Source organism: Ischnura elegans, chromosome X, assembly GCF_921293095.1.
Source record: "Ischnura elegans chromosome X, ioIscEleg1.1, whole genome shotgun sequence".
Lineage (NCBI taxonomy): Eukaryota > Metazoa > Arthropoda > Insecta > Odonata > Coenagrionidae > Ischnura > Ischnura elegans.
In genome coordinates this window covers 24438971-24458285 of record NC_060259.1, presented here as the reverse complement: position 1 = coordinate 24458285, position 19315 = coordinate 24438971, and the positions used below count along the sequence as shown (strand labels likewise).

The following is a 19315-nucleotide window of genomic DNA, read 5'->3' as shown; positions in this document are numbered from 1 at the left end:
GTGTATTCTTGACCACTCTTGACTGCCTGAAGAACAAAAGAAGATTGAAAATTTGCAACTTCTCTCGCTAGCAATTACAGTGACTGAGCACTAGTGGTTAATGTTTTCGGAATATTGAATCTCTCATTGTGGCAGGTGCCTGCTTTAAATAGGCTTCAGATTAGGCTGTACTTGTAATGACGTGGTTCTGCTGTGATTGGTACTTGTAATTTGAGAAGGCATACTCTTCCATGGTTTTAGTTGGTGTGGAATGACTTGGCTATCATGCTTGATGAAACTTTTCCCTATTAACCTCTGATGTTTACTTGTTCGAGAGTATTGCCGGTTCTTACTTGATTCTTGCCATAATCTGATTTTCTGATTCGGAGGTATGCTGACTCATTGTACAGTTTAAGTTGCAACGGTGAGATAGTTTTAGCCTTTTTTTGTGTTTTTTTTTGTATTGATAATTGTAGTTGCCATTCTTATATGAGCTTATTGATTTTGCAATGGCTGATAATGTAATTAGTGAAATATCTTTTTTTTTCAATACTGGCCATGGTTTTTTTGCCAATTATGCCCTTAATAATTTTCTGGGTGTGTTATTAAACTTGAATCCCTTGATTTCCATGATAATATGTATGAAATGCATATTGTGTCATCTTTCCATGGAATACATAGTTCTTTATTTACATTGCTGTTTTAAGTCAAAGGGTGTGCCAGTTTGAGCGTGCAATTCTTAGAACAATGTATTGAGTGATTATTGTATGTAACTCCCAGGTATTTTTATTTTATCAAATTCAGCAGTGGTATGCAGACAAGAGTGGCAACTTGTGAATTTGGTTGCATTTTTAGAAGGGTACCTTAATCTCTCGGTTTTGTTCTTTGGTTCTCGTTTCCACTGGCTCTCCAGCTTGGAACTGCTATGGGAACTGAAGCCAAAAATAATTGGCCCCAAAATAATTTGTGCATAGCCCAGTTCAAAAACTTTTCTTTAGCACTGTGTACATTGCATACTTTAAATAGGGTGACTTAATGGATCCATTTGTTTGTGGGATAACTCGGTGTGTAATTTTGGGTAGTTTTTGTAATAATCTAACAAAAATCATGTATCACACTAAGCTATAAAATTGATAGAATGGATTAAGAACCAAAACTGTGGACTATCTACTAATACATGAATCAAAGCTGGAATTGGTACCAACCCATTCTTAATGTTAATGCTTTGATTTTTGTGCTACATACTTACATTGTTTTCTGTAAGTCTGGCCATTAATTATTTTAGTGTAATCATGTTGGTGCATTGTTAACAGGAAGAAGAAATGTTGGCGAAGGCAGCTCTTGAAAAAGAATTTTCTCAGTCCAAGTCAAGGTATGAGGAGGATTTGAGATGGTTGAATAATAATATCAGTGAGCTAAAGATAGAAATTAATACAGCAGAAGAAGAGAAGAAGGTAAAAGAACAAACTATAGACAAGCTTCGGGAAAACATTTCAGGTATGTAGCTCATATGAATTACTGCTATCCATTCCCACATAGCACAAAGTATCTACTACATGTGTACAAAATATCTAGAACGTCTTCAGCTAATATCTATAAAATATCTTGTGATATCTTCTGGACATGTTGTAGATATCTGAATGTCCGCTCTTCTGATATCTGCAAGATACCTTGAGAAGGTATTTTTAAGACATTCATATTCAAATTGGATCCAGTGGGAAAAATCAGGATAAATGTCTTGAATACACTAATATGTTTTGGTGTAACAAGAGTTTATTCTTCAACTGACTGTCTGCTGGTGGAGCAGGAAGTGATGGGAGGGTGTCTTCTGGGGATTCTTCCTGAATATTGGAACTTCTCTGGCTTTCGCTTGGAACTTCCTCCTCCCATTTCAGATTTGAAGTTTCTAAAGCGGCTTGCAATTTCCTTTTAGTTTTTTCAAAGGAGTCTGCATCATTATCAGTGCATGTTGATTCAGTGTCTTGCAGTATAGGTCTTGAAGAATTGTTAATGCAATTTTTTGCCAACGTATTTAAACACCCTTATCAGGGCTTTGAATGAATATGAATAAATAACTGTGGTATGTTAAATGTTATGGCAGTATTTGTTATGATAGAAAAGAAATTAGTTGTAAATTAATTATAAAAAGTAGAGACTAGAATTTTGACAAGGCCCCTTTTATTCCATTGAATTGGGTTTGTTTATTGATGGCAACTAAGCTGAGGCAGTTCATATCTATTTTCATTAATTCACCTATCAATTTTCATAAATTAAATAATAATAAATTTTGCTTAAATTGTCAATGTCTGCTCTTTTATCATAAATATTTTTGTTTTTTGAAATATTTTTCATTTCTTTAAATAATATTGTTGTTAAATTACTTTCAGCATCTAATATTCCAGTATTTTTGAAAGCTAAGCGGTAGCCATACTTAAATAGAATAGACATATTTTGGACATCTAGTAGATATTTAAAAAACAAGCAATCATTACTCTAAATCACTTTTATAAGTATTTGCCAGAAGAGTTGCCTTGGCTTTTTAGTGCACGTTCGTACAATGACTTTATCTATCCATCCACCAAAAAGCAGAGCAAGGCTAAGTACACTTTTTTTCTAGATTCGGGTGTTTTTTGACTTATTTCACGGGACATAAACAATAAGAGTCTCCTCTCAAAAAAGACATATTCTAGACATTTTAGTTGATGTTGAAAATATCCAAGACATTGAAGACGTTTTCTAGACATCTGGTAGATACTTAAGATATCCAAGACATTGTAGACATGCTCTAGATATCTAGAAGGTATTTTGTGCTATGTGGGATAAAACTCATTCATAATGAAGAATATCCATGTGAATATGTCGTAATGAGCAGAAATTAACCACAAATTTGGTTTACAATTTATTTTGAGGTTAATAAAAAATGTTTTTCCTTCTATGAAGCCATGCAATTGGAATGGGAGACTGAGAGGCAAGCTTTACTTGAGAGGTATATTCAGAGCACTAAGGAAACTGAAAACCTCCATAGCACAAACAATGATCTGAGAAGAAGACTGGAGGATAGCCAAGCAGCTCTCCATGAAATTGGAAGAGAGAATCAAACGTATCAGGTCAGAAACCTCTGATTTTTTGCATTTTCTTGATGTTACTTATGAAAAAATTATTACATTTTCCAATATATAACAATTTCCATCGGTGTACTACAAATTTTAATCATTTATCGTTGTATCTCCTATGTGATAATGTGATTCGATCTGTGTCTACATGATTCAAATAGTTTGTATTTTGCACCTGAACATATACTTTGGAGAGGTCCCAAAATGAAGTTCTTCTATGTTATTTTGCCTAAGTGGCGACAAATATTTAGGCATTTACAAGGTTGCTGCTAGCACACTGAATTATAGGTGAATTGAAGTGAAAACAGTTCACTCAAGTGTAATCATTTCAGATCAGATATATATGTGGGCATGTTGCCAGAAATTTGTTTCGGAATTCTTAGATGGTGTGTGGGTTGCCTATGCTGGTAAAATTTTGTTAAATCACATGAATAATAAATCCATAGATATCATTAAATGAGCTGCAAATTTTGTTCATGCATAGCCAAATGCTAAAGTCATTGAAATTGATGGTTTGAGGCATGACTTTGTAGCATTACGTTGTTAAATCTTCGAGATTGTGAACGTAAGCCCCAGACACAGGGAACTCCAATCGTCTGTCACAAGCTGGTTCTGGGAAAGACTCCACAAACAAGAAATCAGCACTCAAGAAACAATTGTCACAAATTTATGAATTATTTTCAATCAATATCTATTAGAAGTAGAAATATTCAAAATCAGAATTATGACAGAAAACAACGATGATTACTAATGATCCCTTAGGAAACATTACCAAAACTAAGTACAATCTGTATAAGTTTGCAGAAATCACCCATCTCAGCCAAGCCATCTGTCCACCGCAAACGCCCGAGCACGAGAGACCTGCGAGCTCCGAAAGTGTCAGGGTGGAGGGGAGGGAATTTGCAAAGGAGTGGAGGGGTAATAGGGCGATGTGCAGTTAGCTGCAATTCTGCCTTGTAAATCTGCCGGTAGCCGCCCCTGTTGACTGGCACCACTGCAAAACGTCTGTCATCCAAGCCGGGGTTGGGGGAGAACCGCGTACTCCGGATATTCTCTCCTCTATCTTCTGGGTTGGAGACATAACCAAGTGGGGTGATTGCTGGTAGAGGCAAGTCATTCGAATTCATGGAGGGGAGAGAGAAAGTGGGATGAGGTGTTGGAGGGAGAGAGAATTGTGATAGGACAAGTGGAGTACTTCTCACTCCAAACTGCATTCTTATGCCTCAGCACCCACTTCCCCTTGATTGCCAAGGAGTGGGTATTCCTCTGCTGTACTACCTATATAAGTCTTGATCTCCAGGTGGGCTGGTGTCGGAGGGCTTGCGCGGAGGGCTTGCGTCGGAGGGCTAGCGTCGTAGCACAGCGTCGTAGCACAGCATTCGTAGGACAGAGTTCGGAGACAAGAGTTCCGAGCCTTTGAGTCGAAGTGACTTTGCACGAAAATCCTTTGCGCGAAAAACCTTAGCGCGAAAAGTCCTTAGTGAGAGAAATTCTGCGGATAAGTTCGGAGGAATTTCTGGGGGGATACACAAAAAAATTCCACAACTTGGTGAAATTGCTTCATGTTAAATAAAAAACTTTGTAAATTTCACGCATGATTTTAGTGACAACCAGTTTCTTCGCTGTAGGACATCATCAAGTTCAAATACAGGATACAGGGAGAGTATGTTCATGCTCCCCGTGTATCTCTCAGCTCATACTTTCCCTGTATCTTGTATTTGAAGCTAGCAATGTCACTCAGCAACGGAACTGGTTGTCTATTTAATCATGTGTGAAATTTACAAAGTTTTTCATTTAGCTTTAGTCCTTGTTTTTTAGGCACTATGGTAATGGCCGTAGTTACAATAGCTTGGTCTCCAATGGAATTTGATCTTGATATCCACCTGATATTTATGAAACATTTGAAACTTTAGTGGTCTGGTAGCATTTGTTAACATTATCCAGTTTTGAAAAAATCTTTCTGCAATGTTCGATTAGTAAGCGCACTTGTATTTGAATCATTGAAATATTCAAATTTTTTGAAGAAAATGTTTTAAAACATTGTGTCTTTTGAAATTCAAGCTGAATTGCATTCAACAGATGTGAATTTTTTGCATTGCGGCTTAGACAAGGTTGTGTGGTTCTTGATCAGAGGATAGGTGGACTTGGGCTAGTTGTCTTGTTCATATAAATTTAACCCGTATCAGTAAAGAATAATGCATCAGTATTTTATTTCTTTAAATAGTAAATATTGCAATTACGCTAATTTTGTGTAAATATTTGTAGCAGAAAGCCAAATTTCTCGTGAAAAAGCTTAGCAGGTCGGTTTTGCCCCACTCTCCCCTATATGCCCAAATTGTTTCCATAAAATTAAAATATTCCATTAATCAGCTAAATTCCTGTTTGAATCCTTTAAAGGAAATCACAATTACTTGCCAAATCCTGAGTTGCATAGGCAACCTAGTCAAACATTCCCGCATTCATCGTTTTTTTCGTCCATCCCCTTGAAAAGCAATAGATTGAGGTTCCACTGTATATGTATCTTTTTATTTATACATTCATCAAGGGAAATAGAATAAGAAACATACGCATACTTTGCACAATTCTAGTACTCGAGGTATTTGAAATTCGAGGCATTTGAATATTCGAGCAATGATTTAATATTCGAAATTGATATTGGAGTTTGAGAAATCAGCTACTCAACCCATCTCTAGTTGTAAACTATAAGCAATCAATTGTCATTTTTGTTGCCTATATTCAGATGCTGTATATGTATGTAGGTATCTCTCAAAATACCAATTTTTTTATAATTTCACTTTAATATGCTCTGTTATGCCAATCTAATTTTATTGGACTGCAATAATATTTGTGGTATTTATTTGTTATTTTTCTTGTTGTTATGGTCACCGGCATTATTATGTCTATTCATCTGTCTCAATGCCAAATTTTATATTACAGATGGAAATCGCCAAATTATCTGGTCGTAAGTGGACTGAAGATGCAGACGCCACAAATTGTGCCAAGTGTGCAAAAGAATTTTCAATCCGTGTTAGAAAGCATCACTGCAGAAATTGTGGCCAGATTTTTTGCAATGACTGCTCAATGAAAACAGCTGCTATCGCCAGCAACAAGAAGCCAGTAAGAGTGTGTGATCCATGCTACTTTGAGCTAGTCCCTAATTAGTTGTTAAGACTGAATTATTCTGGAGTCATAAATTTGATTGTACATATTAATGAAACCAGTGGTATCCATATGCTGTTTACTCTGGTTTCTCTTGAACCTATAATCCTTATTTCTCCTATGTATTATTTCCTGCCTCCTTGGTTGCCCCAGGTTTGAGTGCTCACTGTACATCATGGTTTCTCTGATCTGATTTCAATATTTTTTAGTTATAAAAAATTATATTTATCCAGTGTTGGGGAATTAGAACCATTGCAGCTTTATTGTTACATAAATATTTTTATATCTTTCCATTGAAACCCATATGCCTTAATTGTCATGTCTTTCATGTGAACTAATTATTATAGCTGCTGATACTCCTGGGTTCATAGCCTGGGCCGGTGATGTTAAGTTGCTGGTTGCCCATTTAACAAATAGATCACAGCCAATGACTGTTGCTCAGTGGTATATTTTATTATTAGCTGTCACAAGTTCAAGTGCCATGAAATTTAGGAAAGAAGTGCAAAGTGTTATGTCAGAAAATATTCTCCTGCTCAAATAGTGCACAATATGTGTGACTGAAGTCATCTGGTGTTCAATTAAGATGAGCTAGAAGATAATCGTGGATGCCCATTTTTCCTCTGCATTGTGGGGCTAATGTAACCTAGAACCTTTCAATGTTTAGGTTTTTTAGGTAGATTCTGGCTGTCTCCTTATGTTTTTTGAATGATTTGTGAAGTTACATTTTACAGTGGGGTCTCAATGTGATGAAGTCTGGAATGTAAATAGTACACCTAGAGTATGATGCCTAACTTAATGCTAGGAGGTAGCCGGAGAAATTACGATTCTGTTATCTATATTTACATGCTTTAAATTAGTTGTGTGCATTTTAGATTATATGATCTGATTACACAAGTTATTTTCATGCATTAATTTTGGATGCTCCAGCTAGCGCTAAGTTGGTATCTTAATTACAATGAAATTCGTATTTCACCTTCATCTCCAAATCTAAGTGTTGGTACTGATTAGCTTTAAAGCCACAATTTCATTCATTAATTGTTTTAAAGTTAATATTTATGTCACTAATATGTTACCCTCATGGTTTTTGGTGGTCATGTGGGTGACCTTTGCGGTGCTACAAGCAAAGTTGTATAAAGCTTAAAGATGCTGATTTGAATTACTGAATACATATACAGTAAAACCTCGGTTATACAACCCTCAGTCATACGATGACCTCACTTATTCACCGACTTTTTTTGGTCCTGTGTATAACCCCATATGAACCCATGCATATTCAACCTTGGTTATGAAACTTTTCACTTATACGACGACCTCGGTTACGAAACGTATTTTTCCAGTCCAATGAGATAAAATACCTCACTCATACGACTTGTCAGAGAACTGCTCTATGAGAAGATAGCGGTACGCACGCCAATTTTAGCCACAGTAGCAGGAGTAGTATGCACTCACTACATAGATATGTCAATAAAGAATAATAAGTTTTAATAATGAGCGATGCTGCTTATTAGATATTAATTTTAACTTAAGTAGATGATCGTCAAACTGGAATTGTGAACTACAGATTATCTATCTCTAACGGAATATTTTCTAAAATTTTTCCAAGGTTACGTTTTCCATCGCCCCAGCGAAATAACACCCAAATGAGCCATTTAATATCCTTGGTACCAAAATTTTGGCTTCCAAGGTCATCCAAAAAAGATGATCGTATTTGCAATATGGACGTAAGTCGATGGTGATTCAACACGATGACAAAAACAGCATGGGTGGTCTCATTCCTCGGGCTAATCGTAGATGATCGTCAAACTGGAATTGTGAACTACAGATTATCTATCTCTAACGGAATATTTTCTAAAATTTTTCCAAGGTTACGTTTTCCATCGCCCCAGCGAAATAACACCCAAATGAGCCATTTAATATCCTTGGTACCAAAATTTTGGCTTCCAAGGTCATCCAAAAAAGATGATCGTATTTGCAATATGGACGTAAGTCGATGGTGATTCAACACGATGACAAAAACAGCATGGGTGGTCTCATTCCTCGGGCTAATCCCACATCTGCGGGACGAATTGCGCCGGGAGAAAGTTGCTTACCCAGCACGCAGATCCCAACTTGTAACTCTTTGGGTGTAAATGAAACATAGTTGGACCTTGAATAGCTATTAGCTTAACTGTGCCTGGTGGAAAGCATTTATTTTTTAATAGAACGAGAGTTGTAGTGTGAATGCCCTCGGAGAATAACTCGCATCGTCAGTCGTCACGTAGGTAATCATGAAAGTCAAATCAAAACGTGAAAGATAAGGCAGTTCCTTTCAACTCAGGAGTAGCTTATAACCATTATATAGAAGTACAAAAGTGTCCGGTGATGTTATCAGAAATGGGAAAGTAAATAATTCCGTGAAGACAAATCACGTGGCTTGTGAGTCGAAGTTCGCAGCGCTGAATTCGCGGAAGAATGCCAACAGAGAAGCTTTATCTGTTAGATTCAATCTACTAGTGCTAAAATTTCATGGGGAAATTCTTTTTTAGTGCGTAAACATGAGAGAGAGGGGCAGTGGCGGCTCTTGAGTCAAATGCTCGGGGGGGGCACACTTCACTGGAGGCTTAAAATTTTTGAATATTTTGGGTATTTTAGTGAGTTTTTAAGGCTATCTATTAAATTTGTTTAATTTAAAATAAATAATTTTAATATTTATAATAATAAAATTTAAACCAAAACAAGGTATTCTGCAACACTGCATCACCAAGTAGATGCCAGATTATAATGCCGCCAACCCTAGCAGCGATGTCAACTCACTAGGTACGTTGCTCTGCGCATGATCGGGTGGCATCCCAAGACTTCCATGAGGCACAAGCTTAGATGCGTCATTGCACCAGCAGCCCCCACCACTATCACTCTTCATATAATTACATGTTGATGGATTGGGACGTTCTGGCCAGTGCCCCGTGGCTACAAATGTGAACTTCTCGCACTCTCTTTGTGTGTTTTCCCTACATTTTTGATGTATGCGATTGAAAAAAAACACTTTGGTTAATTAGATGTATAATTATAATTGAATGGGTATTTATTCTTTTTCCTTTTTCAAATCATTGGGAGGGGTGGCGTACGAGAGTCCTTATGGGCAAGCCCCCACTGGAGAGGGGAGATTTTTCCGGGCACTTAATCTAATTGTATTCACACTGACGGCAATTGCACGGTTATTTAAATTGCTCACTTAAAAGAAGTGATATAAGCACCGGAAAATTCTTAGTTACGGAATATCCCGGGTGCCAGTGGTGAAACTGAGAATATGCTTTGGGGGGGGATGGTAATACCTGGGGGGCGGCTCCCCCACTTCCCCCAAGGCAACGGGGACTCCCGGAATATTAAAAAAAATGACATGCCTGTAAATATATTTTACACCATGTTGGCACTTGAAATTTAACTTTAAGTAGATGCAGTTAGTTGCTGCGTATCAAAACTAGACAATTGTTTTAAAGATTTTTTTCATTTCTCTGAGGCTTTGGGAGGGATCCATCCCCTCATCCCCCCATACTTATGCCACTGCCGGGTGCCTTGTGCTCTGTATTATCTATGGTATGATATTTAGAGGGAGGTAACCGATGCCTGGCTTCATTTTTGCCACGAGGTAAGGGAGGGAGGATAGAAACCCTGTGTTGGAATTAGTCAGGTTGTAATGATAGGCTTAACCAGGGCTTAACGTCCCATCTGCCAGACAGTGTGTTGCACTGGAAGTTCCCTCCACACTACTCTCAGGGATATAGGCATCTCGGAAAAGTTTCTGCCTCTGCCAGGACTTGAACCCGTGGCCACAGGGTGTGAAGCCTTCGTGATGCATTAGCAAAATTTCGCTCTCTAATTATCGGGTTAATTTGGATGACTTTCCTCAGGTATCTCATGTCTTCAATCTCCAATCTAGGGTTTGCCTTTAGGTGGTAAAATAAATATCCTGAAAACTGCTGTTAATGAGCCAACTTTTTTGGAAAATTGGCTTCTCTGTGAACATTTAGTATCACCATTCCGAAATTTCTCCACTATGATAGCCTATGAGAGATGTTAGCCCACCCGCATGACAGGAGGGAATTTCAAAGGCACCTACAATGTTATTTTTAGGTAAATAAGTCTTTGAATGAGTGCCTATTATCTTTAAAGATCTTTAAAGATACTTTAACCTGTAAACGTTTGTATAGATAAGCTTTTCTACGGCTATTAATAGTAATATATATGGTCAATAGGTAATTTGATGCATAACACCTATGCTACCAGGAATGCATCCCTATCTTCCCTATGTTAAAACGCTCTCATATAGCGCAAATTTGTATGGCGCAAATACCCTGAGGAACACATCCCTTGAGCTAAGCGAGGCATGGGTGTATTTTTGAGTAGCATGGAATTTTTTTCTAAGCTTATGATTTATTGTATTCATAATATGAACCCTGTGCAAGCCAAGGTGAGGGTGTCTGGGGCCTTTTGGTTGGTTTTGAAGTGGAGGAAAGGGGAGGATAGGGGAGGCCAAGGGCTGATGGGAGGGGGATTGTGGATTGTGGGAAATAGGTAAAGTAGGTAATATTGTACGGCATTGAGCTTCTTCCTATGGTAGTTCCATCTCTTTGGGAGGATTCAAACTGTGTGCCTGTTGTTATTAGCAATAAGTGACACATTGTGGAGACTTCTCTCATTTTTGTCAAACGATGGATGTGGGAAAATAGCACACGAGGACCATGATCTTAAAACAATCAATGGGGGGAAGCAATACTTCGAGGAACGATAAGTGTGGAAAGAAACTTACATTGTCTGCATGGAACTTTATTTGGGACCAGGAATGGCGAACAACGAATATGGGAAAATGATGAATGCGGAAAACGATGAATGCGGGAAAAATAGATCGAGGTTCCACTGTATCTGCATTCAATATGGCAAGCATAATGTGCTGTTTTTGTATTATTTAGTTTAAGTAATTTTTGGCTGATATCCTCTGTCTATCCTTTAATGCTTGTTTGGTCACTGTAAAACCCATATTCTACAAAGAACAAGGAAGTAAGCTTTTTGTATTTGAAGCAGAGGAACTCTACTCCTGATTCATATTTAATTTTTTATGTATGAAAAATTTTGTTTAGAAGTATTCCTACACCAATGTATTGAATGTTTTGGGTGAAGACAAATTATGATATGCTCTCCTTTCAAGGTAATTTAATTTAAATATTGTGTGGCCTCCTATGGCTTTTTTAAAAATCATGTTTACAAAATATTATAGTCTCTTTCTAGTCTCTTTAATTGATCATGTATGCACATACTAAAAAGGAGAACAAGTATCTTATGAAATAGTGGAATATTATTAATTAATTAACTCCTATTTTTTCTTTAGTATATTTCTGAATCATCAGAAGTAGAGGAGGGGTGTTTGTTGCAGTCCTTTAGAAATGAGGCTGTTTCCCATTTGTCTTGGGATGAATAACCCTTTGTGAAACCATTAATATTGCATTATTACCTCTGTTGCATATCTTTTTTGGTGGCAGGAACAGTATTTTTTGTCGTAATTGTATACCCTCAATGGATATTTTAATCTATATTTTTAGAACAGCAACAGAGCAGCTAGTATGCATGAATTTTGCTTAGTTTTAGCTTCTTGTTTATTTAAATATATAAGGGATTAGTGAATTAGTATAATGGATTTTTGAATTTATTTTGCTAATCCATTTCTTGAGCTTTAGAATTTTTTGGTATTAGGATTTTGACATCAGCTCTATTGGTGTACTACAGCTTTCCATACGCATGGGTTCTGTGTGGGGTACTCAGTATGGATGCTCTTACAGCATGTATGATAATGCTTTAAAATTGGATTGGTGTTTCACTAAGACACTCTTTATGTCTTTCCTACTTTGACCAGAGATTTTTTATTGCTTCCTTTGTGCTCCTTAAGAATGGAAAAATAATACAGAGATTGTTTTCCTTTGAGAATTAATTTGTCATAAATGGGTTTTGAATTGGATTGGTCAACCTAGCCTAGACAGTTTCTAATATTATTGTAGAAGTAGTTTTAATGAAATCATATTTTGATTTTACCTCAAATTGCAAGTTAGGGAACCTATGTTCACTGCTTCTTTGCATCAACTTTGAACTACCAATCGCTGTTTTTTTAACTTTACGTTTTGATTGCTGTTGACAAGTACACTTTAAATGCTTCTTTTGATGAAAATTAGGTGGCTCACTTGTTTTGATAGCTGCTGATGTGAATATTCATCATGGTTAACCAATCTTTTTAAGTGTTTTTTCTTTATAATTCTAAGCATCGATTAGCACTTCATCATTAGAAATTAGCCATCATTATGTGGTGTTTTCATTATTTATAATTTTTGGAACTTGGAATGTATCAACTATGAAGATTTTACCATGCATGTATCGAAGTGGTGATATGTCTTTTTTCTCTACTTTGCCTGCATGTTAGCATGTTCAGCTGAAATCTCATGTTACCATCTATACATATATTAATTTTTGATGTAATTCCATACATATTACAGACCAGTGACGGTGAATTTAGATTACTCCAGAAAGAGAAAGTTTTGTTTAGAGCAGGAAAATATTTTTGAATTGATCGATTGTAGTTTTAATTGCTGTGGAATCATTCACATCTTTTCCTTAGGTTTGGAGATTTTGGTCAAATTTTGAGGATACATTGTAATTTTTACTAGGTGAAATAATCTGCTTTGTTGATATTTGTGTGTAAATATTTATTGCTCAATGTTTTAAAAACTGTTCACAGGTTTTTATGGATAGCTGCTTAATCTAAATATATAATAATTTGTCTGAATGGGCAAAGTTTACGGAGATTTTTACAAAGGTTCTATTGTTATAATTACTGCCAAAGAAATGAGTCATATGCAGTTTGAGTTCTTACTAGTGTTGATAAAGCTTTCATAATTTCAGATGTGATATGCTTTTTGTCATTATTAATGTAGTTGTTTTTTTCTCATGAAGTGTTCCAGGTAAACTTTCAGATTTTTTTGCACTTTCCCCAACACTTTTTTATTTTCCATTTCACTTGCTTTAAAGCTCTTACCTGTCATTTTGTACACTTTGTATGACTTTATTCCTCATGTTATTTAAATTTATAATTTGACTTGGAAAATGTGATTATTGGAGATTAGTTCATGTTCTTCAATTTCAAATCCCTTTAAACGCATTTAAGTATCAAGTATCAGTTGGTAAGATGGGACCAAATTTTTGCACAATTTTTTCTTGGTAGTTATTTATTAATGGCACTACTGACTTGGGGTCTTATTCTTTAGAATGTGTTGAAGGTTTCTTTACATATTTATTTTCAGAATGTAATGCTGGAAAGCTTATTCTGTAATTTGTTCATATTATGCTTGGTAGAGAGGCTAAGAATTTCGTAATAATTGGCAACTGAAAACTTTATTTAGCTGGTATATGCCCTTTTATTATCTTTATCTATTTGTCCAGTTGTTTAATACTGAATGATTTATTTTTTTAATTTGTTAATCCAGTGAGTATAATTTTAAATTGTTCTTATTCTGAGGGAAGAGCTTTATTAATAGTGTGAAGCTATCGAATCTCTAGAATCAAGAGATTTTTTGTTTTTCTTCCCTGTACACCTCAATGAGTACATATTGATAGCTATCAAGAATCCATAAAAAATAGAGCACAAGGTCTAAATATTTGTTTCATTAATTTCTAATTTAATAGCCAGGGTTGTTCATGTACTGTACATACTTTTGTTACATGGCAAGGTGCAATTTATTTGGAGCTGATGTTCTGTGCAAATTTCATATTTTTCCTCACATGAATTCAAAGTTTGCAAATGTCATTTTATGCAGCCCTTTGGCTACCTCATCTGTACAGTTATCTTGTTACCTTCAAGAATTTCAGTAATTTGGATATGATTTTTTCCCTATTTACATCTTCATATTTTGATACCATTGTATGCAACTGTATATTCAAAATGTATATTTTATATTTTACTTTGTATAAAATTTAATATGTATTGTAATTGATACACTAGTTCCAGTTTTGGAACAGCCATCAAATACTGAAAAATGAGTGAGGACACTTCTTGCAAATGTGTGCTTTGCATAAGCAATGTACGTGCATGTTATAAGTGTTTGCAATGTTGTTGTGAAATGTGTTTTAAGTTGAAATTGCTGCTAAAATAAATTTCAAATGCTCATATTTCAGTAAAATTTGTGAATTTTTCATTTTCCAAAAATTTGTGGTTGAAAAAGAACTGCTCTAAGAGTACTAAGTAAGAATATACTCTCAGATTATCAGGTGTCATGATCAATAAAAGAGGACCAAGAAAAATGGTATAAGTATATCCATTTCTAAGACTAGATATGAGTGTACTGGGGCAAAAAGTGTAACCAGCAAATATGTAATGGTCGATCGTCTTCTTAACTGATGTGAAAACTAAAAATGGCCTGATTCATACTTCTTACATCTGCTTTTGATCAGAAATTCCTCTGGGTAAGTGAGGCACAGAAGTATGCATGTGGTGCTGTCTTGTAGGGTCTGGTGCAAATGGAAGTGCTGTTGAAAAACTAAATTTCAAGTGTTGGAAGTGAAGCTCTTTTCCTTAATTTAAGCTACAGTAACAAAATTAGTTGAGGGCTTATATTTCTTTAAGGAGCCAAATCCATAAATTGAATGTTGTTTGATGAATCTGTTTTGAGGGCAATTCCTCTTCTTGCACCTATCCTCTACTCTAGCACTGGTCATTTGAGAAAAGTGTGGAAATCTCACCTCCATGTCATGTTGGTTGTTTTCGTTTCCTATCAGCTGAGCCTGAAAACTCTCCTTAGTATTGTTTCATGTATTTCTACTGCATAGGAAATAGTTTACATATGTTTACATTATTGATAGATTTAAGTATGCCATTTGAATTTCATAAAGGTAGTGGAAGTATGAAACTACTCAGTATCTGCATCTTCAATGTTTACATTTGAGCATATTGCTTCACCTATGATTTATTGATTGTTTGGATTTGTTTTGGGCCACCCTGCGGGTAGGGGTGTTGAGAATACTCCCGCAGTATCCCTGCTTGTCGTATGAGGCGACTAAAAGGGTGGTGGGACGTCTTGCAATCCACAACTCTCTGTGGTCTTCAGGATGTGATAAGTGAAATCCTATGAATCACCGTTATTGCTAGGTGCAAGCATCTTTTTGACCCTGCTATTTATATATTTTGGCATGATCAGGGGATAAAATGAGCATGACAAAATGAGTCCATTGCAAGGAGAATGGCATAGTTGGCCATTGAGATGTAAATGGCTGAACTTTTTTTCCCACTTGAAAATCTGAGTAAAATTTTCTTCCCAATCCTATGGATCAATGATTGTCTGCAATATGTTTTTTAGTTGAAAACAATAAATGTTCATTTAATGTAAAGGATCTTGCAGTCAGCGGCATTTGAAGAAACTTATACAGCAGATTCCCATGGGAACAGTTTGAGAGCATCTACATTCTTTGGTCAGCATACTGGTGGCCATTAAGCTAAACTCTTGATTATGCATCAAAATGCGAACATGGTTGGAGTAGATGTCATCAAAATTATGATGTTTGGCGTGTGAAACACTGACCAACCCTTTGACAAACATGGCCGTATAAATACCCCTTCACCCCAGACGCAACACCCTGGACCGTTCTCACACTAAAGACCCCTTGTGAATCTATAAATGTATCAGTTGATTATCATGGCAGTGCCCATCTGGATACATTTAAACTAGAAGAGGGGGATGACACATTTAACACCTCCCTCCTTAACACGTTACGTACAGCAGTGTTTAAATCCCTCGTACCCCTCTGTTCCGGCTGGTATTTAAACTGGAACGCTTTAATATGCACTCCTCTCTCAGAAGTGCCATTGCTTCATAATTTATTAATAATTTTTAATGGATTTTTTTACTAGGTATGATGGTAGTAATCTTTTTTGGTGTGGTACTGCAAGAAACATGCTTCTTTGTGCAATGGTGCTCAGCAAAATTTATATATATATTGTAATAGATCACGGGTCTATTATAATAATGTCGTGGAAGTTCTGCGGTGCGCGTTCGCGATAAAGGTATCTAAATACTGGGGATGGATTGACCTCAGTGCAGAGCACAGTTAAGGTAGAAACGACCTCTTAAAGAATGATCGGGTTTACACATTTATTCTCGGAATTGACCATACAAAAAGACAAAAAATCAAAGAAATACCCTTTCTTAATCCTAATGAGGGATGAATGACTCGACTTATGGTGACACATAAATGAAAAATGAATCGAGAAGACAAAAAAACACTACCCCACCAAAATTACTTAATTCTAATACAAAGAAATCAATAGGATGAATGGATGAATGATGAATTTACAAATGCCAAAGAATGTACAAGCTCCTCGTCCAGTTGTGCGAAATGTCCAGCACAATCGCTTTGAATATGCAAATCTCGTGGACGGGAGATTATTGATACAATTTTTTTTATAGAACGTTGAAAAACTTGGCAAAGGGTTGCGTGATATTGTTCCACAAATCACTATTTCGAGTGAACAGCACTCGGGGTCTCTTCTTGGGGAATTATGTTGGATCGAGCAGGGAGAGTGGATAATGCACTATCCGGGGAGAGGGGTTATGTTGAGTATTTTACCGCGTCAATGGTGTGGTTCTCTGTCGAATCACCGCTTCGGCCGTCGTGAGCCCAACAGGTCTTTCTCTGCCTGCGGCTTCGAAGAACAGCGGGTGGTGATTCCCACGATGAATCGCGTGCCTCGATGAAACCTCGTCTCTCGATGTCTCCCGTTCTCGCTCGCTGTGCGCTGGCCTTGACTAGGCTAGGAAGGTCTCTGCTTCCGCGCACTCCCAACACAAAAATTCTCCCCGTTCTCTTCGTGAGCACCCGTTATATACCGGCGTTTATTTTAAATGAGCAATGGCTCATATATATATATATTGTGGCATCCCACCCCCGACTCGCGTGGATACCACAATAGAACCGGGGGGAGACGTCGCACAAAAATAAAAAAAAATACAAATCCGCGAAGATCCCTCCCGCATGGGACCTACGGGACAAAACTATTCCACTCACTTCTCGTAATTCACATAAAATAACAAAAATATTCCCCTTCTGTGAAGATGATTGCGGGTGGGGGGTTCCCGATTCAAACTGATGGGTGACGTTCGGGCGCTGATGCACTCGTCCAACACGCATTTACGGGAAGGAAATCAGACGGGGCGAAAGGAAGGACGAGTGATATTTTCCTTGAGGTGACCCGTGAAGGAAATCAGAACAAAACACTCACTCAAACACTTTCAATTAAACAAAATATAATTCACACAAATAATGTTGCATATGACAAAAACAAAAGGAACCCTCTTATACGCTAATGAAATATGAATTGGTGAAAGCCACTTATGAAACATCGATGATAAATTAAAATAAAAAACAATATAACTTGGTTTCTAGATGAAAATCAATATAGAAAATGATGATAACAAAGTAAAGTTCGGTGGTGAACACGTAAATATGATACAAATTCAATGATTTCTTGACTGGGGAGGTAAATGATAGTCCATCCCGTCGAATGTAAATTTGGGGTGCGAACGTTAATTGTACTAGGTGACTGATTTCACTTTCACTAATGTAACGGGTGCGTTCCGTGACTGTTTGTCTTAACTTGGCTTGGCAGGAGACACAAGGGCGCTTTGGGGGGGGGGGGGGGATAGCTGCAATCTTACTTTGTCGTAGTCCGAGTCTGGACCAGGTTGGATCCAACACTCTCTCGTTCCATTTACTGCACTCCTTTCTCCCTTGTTGGAGGAAGCTGCATCCGGAACGGAGATAATGCGTCCTCTTCAGCTGGTCCTTTGCTCCTTCGGACGGGGGGGGGGGGGGGAAATTCTTCTTCCAGATCAATCTTTCTGGAAATATTTGGGCCCCTTGTCTCCTCCGGCCGTACGTCGCACTGATTTTGGGCATAGGCTCCGCCCGACAGTCACTTAGGAATTCTCTCGGTTCGGTGGGGGTAATGCACAATAAAGGGAGGGAGGAGTACTACGCCACTCACTCAGGGAAAACCCGAGCTCCCCTCCTCCCACACACACACACACACTCACACACAACCATACAAAAATCGGCGAAAACACATTCATCCCCTCTTACTCATCCACGCCTTCCTCCACGGGCCATGGTCTGGGGGTGGGGTTTTGGGAAAGGTCGTGGAACGAGCGGGTAAACTGGTAGGGAAGAAATGCGTCGAGTAGAAATGCATTGTAATGGGGCTTGAACCATTACAATATATATATACTTACTCCGTGGCATCGGACGCTTCGAATCGAGCTCCCGAAAAAAGCGAGTTTTTTGTGGTTTTTTTACCTCCCGACCTACTTACTATGTACTGTCGAGAGCGTAAAGTTTTCATCTTTCCATTGGTGTATAAATCATTATCGTACGCCTCATAGTTTAATATATATTAGTGTTTTTGTGTTTCCGTCAACTCGACTTGTAGTCGCCGGCGGACTCGCCACCTGCCGCCCGGGCTTTCGCCCAGTCGGATGCGGCGGACGAAACATCGCGATCAGCTGATGTAGCCACATCTATCTACACTTCAATTGCAATCTCTAATACTACTCCTGCAATCATCTCTGCATGCAGCATGCCATCTACTCCACCTACTTCACCTAAGAAGACACTGGATTTGGGGGCAAGCCCCCACTGACCCTCCACCACCCCTCCTGATCTCAAGTCTGAGACTTATTATCAGGAGGCTGCTATTTCCTTGAGACTTAATCGACTTTATTTAGTTTGTTTCCCCGAATGGGGCCAGTGTCCCCCTCCCCTTTCCGAAAGGAAAGGCTCATCGGGAAGTCGATTTCTCATTTTTCATGGCTGTTAGTTTCTTGCAATAGGTTCATCTTGGTTTTTTATGAATTTTTATTCTTGGCTCATTAGATGGGTCATTTGTCGTTTTAGTGTTAACATTTGGCTCATCATTCTTTTGGTTATTTTAATGAATTTTGGATCTGATAGTGTATTGTAATCCCATTTCATATTTTCTTTCAGAAGTTCAGTTTTTAATT

At 37.5% G+C, this 19315-nt stretch overlaps 1 protein-coding gene across 1 annotated transcript in view; it reads left to right on the top strand.

Moving 5' to 3' along the window:
• Positions 1 to 7528, top strand: part of LOC124171387 (early endosome antigen 1-like) — a 33263-nt gene extending 25735 nt beyond the window's left edge. Inside the window, exons 15-17 of the mRNA XM_046550557.1 lie at positions 1293 to 1476; positions 2920 to 3086; positions 6030 to 7528. Of these exons, the coding sequence (XP_046406513.1) occupies positions 1293 to 1476; positions 2920 to 3086; positions 6030 to 6254 (576 nt within the window). The 3' untranslated portion in view covers positions 6255 to 7528. The remainder of the gene's footprint in view (positions 1 to 1292; positions 1477 to 2919; positions 3087 to 6029) is intronic.
• The last annotated feature ends 11787 nt before the right edge of the window (positions 7529 to 19315 follow it).